The sequence below is a fragment of the Homarus americanus genome, unplaced genomic scaffold, assembly GCF_018991925.1.
Source record: "Homarus americanus isolate GMGI-L3 unplaced genomic scaffold, GMGI_Hamer_2.0 scaffold49157, whole genome shotgun sequence".
Taxonomy (NCBI): domain Eukaryota; kingdom Metazoa; phylum Arthropoda; class Malacostraca; order Decapoda; family Nephropidae; genus Homarus; species Homarus americanus.
The window spans coordinates 9,293-16,883 of NW_024744108.1; the positions used below are offsets into that span (position 1 = coordinate 9,293).

Sequence of the window (7,591 nt, forward strand, 5' to 3'; positions counted from 1 at the left end):
TCAAAGAGTTAAATCATCGTCCTCAAAGGGTTAAATCCTCGTCCTCAAAGGGTTAAATCCTCGTCCTCAAAGGGTTAAATCATCGTCCTCAAAGGGTTACATAATCGGCCTCAAAGGGTTAAATCATCGTCCTCAAAGGGTTAAATCATCGTCCTCAAAGGGTTAAATCTACTCAGGTGAATATCTCTTTGTTGACACTTGAGGAAACAATAATCTACCTCACATATTCCTCGTAAGTTTCCTTTGTTCTTGTCAATAGATCAAACGCCATATTTGTCTACCGGTACACGTGCACTGGGACCTCAATTGGTACACGTGCACTGGGACCTCAATTGGTACACGTGCACTGGGACCTCAATTGGTACACGTGCACTAGGACCTCAATTGGTACACGTGCACTGGGACCTCAATTGGTACACGTGTACTAGGACCTCACTGATACACGTGCACTGGGACCTCAATTGTCGTGCACCGGGGACCCATTGGTACACGTGCACTAGGACCTCAATTGGTACACGTGCACTAGGACCTAATTGGTACACGTGCACTGGGACCTCAATTGGTGCACGTGCACACTGGGACCTCATTGGTACACGTGCACTAGGACCTCCATTGGTACACGTGCACTAGACTCCATTGGTACACGCACTAGGACCTCCATTGGTACACGTGCACTAGGACCTCAATTGGTACACGTGCACTAGGACTTCAATTGGTACACGTGCACTAGACCACTGGTACACGCGCACTAGGACTTCAATTGGACACGCACTAGGACCAATTGTACACGTGCACTAGACCAATTGTACACGCACTAGGACTTCAATTGGTACACGTGCACTAGACCAATTGCATTAATGCATAGACTTCAATTGGTACATGCACTGGGACCTCAATTGGTACACGTGCACTAGACTAATTGACACGTGCACTAGACCTCAATTGGTACACGTGCACTAGGACTCATTGGTACACGTGCAGTAGGACCTCAATTGGTACACGTGCACTAGACTTCAATTGGTACACGCACTAGGACCTCAATTGGTACACTTGCACTAGGACTTCATCTGGTACACGCACTAGACCAATTGTACACGTGCACTAGGACCTCAATTGGTACACGCACTAGGACCTCAATTGTACACGTGCACTAGGACCTCCATTGGTAACGTGCACTAGGACCTCCATTGGTACACGTGCACTGGGACCTCAATTGGTACACGCACTAGGACCCCATTGGTACACGCACTAGGACCAATTGGTACACGTGCACTAGGACCTCCATTGGTACACGTGCACTAGGACCTCAATTGGTACACGTGCACTAGACCAATTGGTACACGTGCACTAGGACCCATTGGTACACACGTGCACTAGGACCTCAATTGGTACACGTGCACTAGGACCTCACTGGTACACGCACTAGAACTCAATTGGTACACGTGCACTAGGAACTCTACTGGTGTGTCGTGCAACCCGGTCGTCCACTGGTACACCTGGTCGTTCACTGGTACACGTGGTCGTCCACTGGTACACCTGGTCGTTCACTGGTACACCTGGTCGTCCACTGGACACGTGGTCGTCCTTCGCTACACCTGGTCCTCCACTGGTACACCTGGTTCACTGCTACACCTGGTCGTCCACTGCTACACCCGGTCGTCCACTGGTACACCTGGTCGTCCACTGTTACACCGGGTCGTCTACTATACACCTGGTCGTCCTCTGGTACACCTGGTCCTCCACTGGTACACCTGGTCGTCCACTGGTACACCTGGTCGTCCACTGCTACACCCGGTCGTCCACTGGTACACCTGGCCGTCCACTGGTACACCTGGCCGTCCACTGGTACACCTGGTCGTCCACTGGTACACCTGGCCGTCCACTGGTACACCTGGCCGTCCACTGGTACACCTGGTCGTCCACTGGCACACCTGGCCGTCCACTGGTACACCTGGCCGTCCACTGGTACACCCGGTCCACTGGTACACCTGGTCGTCCACTGGTACACCTGGCCGTCCACTGGTACACCTGGCCGTCCACTGGTACACCTGGTCGTCCACTGGTACACCTGGTCGTCTCGGTACACCCGGTCGCCCACTGGTACACCTGGTCGTCCACTGGCACCGGTCGTCCACTGTACACCCGGTCGTCCACTGGTACATCTGGTCGTCCACTGGCACACCTGGTCGTCCACTGGTACACCTGGTCGTCCACTGGTACACCCGGTCCACTGGTACACCTGGTCGTCCACTGGTACACCCGGTCCTCCACTGGTACACCTGGTCGTCCACTGGTACACCCGGTCGTCCACTGGTACACCTGTCGTCCACTGGCACCTGGTCGTCCACTGGTACACCTGTCCACTGGTACACCTGATTGTCCACTGTCAGGTGTGTGTTGGAGCTGTGAGGTGTGTGTTGGGCTGCAGGTGTGTGATGGAGTGTAGGTGTTGGAGCTGTGCAGGTGTGTGTTGGAGCTGTGCTGGTGTGTGTTGGAGCTGTGCAGGTGTGTGTTGAGCTGTGCAGTGTGTGTTGGGAGCGTGCAGGTGTGTGTGGGAGCTGCAGGTGTGTGTTGAGCGTGCAGGTGTGTGTTGGAGCTGTGCAGGTGTGTGTTGGAGCTGTGCAGGTGTGTGTTGGAGCTGTGCTGGTGTGTGTTGGAGCTGTGCAGGTGTGTGTTGGAGCTGTGCAGGTGTGTGTTGAGCCAAGATACCCCCACTGATCCTTCCCTTTTCCCCACACCCCATCTGAGCTCCACACATCTACCCACACCCACCTACTGTATACCCACTTAAATCTACCCACACTCTCACACCTACCTAAATCTCCCTACACCCACACATACACCCCTGCCCACACCTCCCTACACCTACATACACACCCTGCCTACACCTCCTTACACCTACATACACTGCCCATCTCCCCACACCTACACACACACACCTTGCCTACACCTCCCCACACCTACATACACCCTACCCACACCTCCCTACACCTACATATACCCCTGCCTCACACCTCCCCACATCTACATATACCCTGCCCACACCTCCCCACACACCCACATACACCCTTCCTACACCCCCCTCCCACACCCACATACACCCCTACCCACACCTCCCCACACCTACACACACCCTACCCACACCCTCCCCACACCTACATACACCCCTGCCCACACCTCCCCACACCTACATACACCCCTGCCTACACCTCCCCACACCTACACACACCCCACACCTCCCACACCCACATACACACCTGCCCACACCTCCCCACACCTACATACACCCTGCCTACACCTCCCACACCTACATACACCCTACCTACACCTCCCACACCCACACACACCCTACCCACACCTCCCCACACCCACACACACACCCTGCCCACACCTCCCCACACCACATACACCCCACCCACACCTCCCCACACCCACACACACCCCACCCACACCTCCCCACACCACACACACACCTGCCTACACCTCCCCACACCTACACACCCTACCCACACCTCCCCACACCTACATACACCCCACCACACCTCCCCACACCCACATACACCCTGCCCACACCTCCCCACACCCACATACACCCTACCACACCTCCCACACCACATACACCCCTACCTCCTACACCCCACATACACCCCTGCCTACACCTCCCTCACACCTACACACACCCCTACCTACACCTCCCCACACCTACATACACCCTGCCTACACCTCCCTACACCTACATACACCCTGCCTACACCCTCCACCTACATACACCCTACCTACACCTCCCTACACCTACATACACCCTACCTACACCTCCCTACACCTACATACACCCTGCCCACATCTTTCATCTGGGAATCTGCACTTCATTACGTTGATTATTATTCATGGATATTTATATTACACTCTCTACACCCAACTACACTATAAGACCTCCTCAGATCCCGGACGTGAACGCAGCAACAAGTTCTCTGGTTCTGTTCTTGTTTGTGTGTAGAGGCGAGCGGTGGTGTTGTAGAGAGAGGCGGGGGGGCAGGACACGACGAGGGTGTCTGAAAGCTAAGTTGAGTTCACCTTCTGTTTTCGTCAATACAACCACGAGCTGGTTCACACACCATCCTGGTTACCAGCGGTGGGGTAGAGGAGGAGGAGGAGGAGGAGGAGGAGGAAAAGAATGGAAGAGATAGAAGAGGAGGAATAAGAGAGAGGGGAGAAGGGATATTGTGAAGGAGGAAGGAAGTGTATGAAGAACACCACCTGGTGTATGAAGACCACTGCCTGGTGAACACCGCCTGGTGTATGAAGAACACCGCCTGGTGAACACCGCCTGGTGTATGAAAGAACACCTGCCTGGTGAACACCACCTGGTGTATGAAGAACACTGCCTGGTGAACACCACCTGGTGTATGAAGACCACCGCCTGGTGAACACCACCTGGTGTATGAAGAACACCACCTGGTGTATGAAGACCACTGCCTGGTGAACACCGCCTGGTGTATGAAGAACACCGCCTGGTGAACACCGCCTGGTGTATGAAGAACACCGCCTGGTGAACACCGCCTGGTGTATGAAGAACACCGCCTGGTGAACACCACCTGGTATGAAGACCACCGCCTGGTGAACACCACCTGGTGTATGAAGAACACCGCCTGGTGTATGAAGAACACCGCCTGGTGAACACCGCCTGGTGAAGGAAGAACACCGCCTGGTGAACACCGCCTGGTGTATGAAGAACACCGCCTGGTGAACACCGCCTGGTGTTGAAGAACACCGCCTGGTGTGCGAAGAACACCGCCTGGTGAACACCGCCTGGTGTATGAAGAACACCGCCTGGTGTATGAAGAACACCGCCTGGTGTATGAAGAACACCGCCTGGTGTATGAAGAACACCGCCTGGTGAACACCCACCTGGTGTATGAAGAACACCGCCTGGTGTAGAAGAACACCGCTGGTGTATGAAGAACACCGCCTGGTGTATGAAGAACACCGCCTGGTGTATGAAGAACACCGCCTGGTGAACACCACCTGGTGTAGAAGAACACCACCTGGTATGAAGAACACCGCTTGTGTGCGAAGAACACCGCCTGGTGTATGAAGAACACCGCTTGGTGATGAAGAACACCACCTGGTGTATGAAGAACACCACCTGTGTGGTGAAGAACACCGCTTGGTGTATGAAAACACCGCCGTGGTGAAGAAAAACCGCTTGGTGAAGAACACCACCTGGTGTAAGAAGAACACCGCCTGGTGTAAGAAGAACACCGCTTGGTGTAAGAACACCACCTGGTGGCGAAGAACACCACCTGGTGTATGAAGAACACCGCCTGGTGTATGAAGAACACCGCGGTGGCGAAGAACACCGCTTAGGCGAAGAACACCGCCTGGTGTGGCGAAGAACACCGCTTGGTGTATGAAGAACACCGCTTGGTGTAAGAAAGAACACCGCCTGGTGTAGAAGAACACCGCTGGTGTATGAAGAACACCGCCTGGTGTATGAAGAACACCGCTTGGTGTATGAAGAACACCGCCTGGTGTATGAAGAACACCGCCTGGTGAACACCACCTGGTTTATAAAGAACACCACCTGGTGTAAGGAAGCACCGCTGGTGGCGAAGAACACCGCCTGGTGATGAAGAACACCGCTTGGTGTAGAAGAACACCACCTGGTATGAAGAACACCACCTGGTATGAAGAACACCGCTTGAGGCGAAGAACACCGCCTGGTGAACACCGCCTGGTTAACACCGCCTGGTGTACACCACTGCCTGGTATACACCACCGCCTGGTATGAAGAACACCACCTGGTGGCGAAGAACACCGCTGCAAGGAAGAACACCGCCTGGTGTGTGAAGAACACCGCCTGGTGAACACCGCCTGGTTAACACCGCCTGGTGTACACCACACGCCTGGTATACACCACCGCCTGGTGTATGAAGAACACCGCCTGGTATGAAGAACACCACCTGGTATGAAGAACACCGCTGGTGAAGAACACCGCCAGGTGAAGAACACCGCCTGGTGAACACCGCCTTGATGAAGAACACGCCTGGTGAACACCGCCTGGTGTACACCCACCGCCTGGTGTATGAAGAACACCGCCTGGTGTATGAAGAACACCGCCTGGTGAACACCGCCTGGTGTATGAAGAACACTGCCTGGTGAACACCGCCTGGTGAACACCGCCTGGTGTATGAAGAACACCGCCTCGTGAACACCGCCTGGTGTACACCACCGCCTGGTGTGAGTGACAGCAGCGGCCGCCAGCTTTAAGGACAATAACGACATAATCCGATGCCACGTCGTCTGGTAGACAACACAATTTTAATTGAAATACCAATACTGTGGCGCAGCGGGCGGGGGGCCAACTGGCGCGGGTGGGGGCCAACTGGCGCGCGGGGCGGGGCCAACTGCGCGCGGGGCGGGGGCCAACTGCGCGCGGGCGGGGGGCCAACTGGCGCGCGGGGCGGGGCCAACTGGCGGGGCGGGGCCAACTGGCGCGCGGGCGGGGGCCAACTGGCGCGGGCGGGGGGCCAACCGGCGCGCGGGGCGGGGGCCAACCGGCGCGCGGGCGGGGGCCAACTGGCGCGCCAGGGAGCCAACCGGCGCGCGCGGGCGGAGCCAACTGACGCGCGGGGCGGGGCCAACTGCGCGCGGGCGGGGCCAACTGGCGCGCGGGGCGGGGGGCCAGTTTCGCAACGGGGCCAAACTGGTGTGCCGGGTGGGGGGCTAACTGGTATGCGGAGAAGGGCCAACTGGTGCGCTGGTGAAGCAACTGCGCGGGCGGGGCCAACTGGCGCGCGGGCGGGGGCCAACTGGCGCGCGGGCGGGCAACTGGCGCTTGGCGGGGGCCAACTGGCGCGCGGCGGGGGCCAACTGGCGCGCGGTAACCGGTGCGCGGGGCCAACTGGCGCGCGGGAGGCCAACTGGCGCGCAGGCGGGGCCAACTGGCGCGCAGGGGCCACAACCCAGCGCGCTGGCGAAACAAACTGGCGCGCGGGCGGGGCCAACTGGCGCGCGGGGGCACGGCTTGCAGCGTGTGCCAAACTGGTGCGCCTGGTGGGGGCCAACTGGCAGCGGAAGGCCAACTAACGCGCCAGGCCAACCAACTGGCGCGCGGGCGACCAACTGGCGCGCGGGCGGGGCCAACTGCGCGCGGGAACAACTGGCGCGCAGGCGGGCCAACCGGCGCGCGGTCAACTGGCGCGCCTGGCGGGAGCCAACTGGCGCGCAACAACGGCGCAGCGGGCCAACTGGCGCGCGCGCGAGCCAACTGGCGCGCTTGGCGGGGCCAACTGGCGCGCGGGCGAGGGCCAACTGGGCGCGCGCGGGCGGGGCCAACTGGCGCGCGGGCCAACGCGCAATAACTGGCGCGAACAGCCGGGCGGGGGCCAACTGGCGCGGGGCCGGGGCCAACTGGCGCGCAGGCGAGCCAACTGCGCGGCGGGCGGGGGCCAACTGGCGCGCGGGCGGGGGCCAACTGGCGCGGGGCGGGGGGCCAACTGGCGCTTCTTTCGGCCCCTGGCAAGTTCTTGCTTGTTCGTTTTATTTAGACCGGTCCGGCAATACGTACCGGAACCAAAGCGCTACCGAT

The 7,591-nt window shown here is 58.2% G+C and overlaps 1 protein-coding gene across 1 annotated transcript; it reads left to right on the plus strand.

Moving 5' to 3' along the window:
• The first annotated feature begins 6,291 nt into the window (after positions 1-6,291).
• Positions 6,292-7,089, plus strand: LOC121877643 (glycine-rich cell wall structural protein 1.0-like). The gene has a single exon (XM_042383452.1). The coding sequence runs from the start codon at positions 6,292-6,294 to the stop codon at positions 7,087-7,089; it is 798 nt and encodes a 265-aa protein (XP_042239386.1).
• The last annotated feature ends 502 nt before the right edge of the window (positions 7,090-7,591 follow it).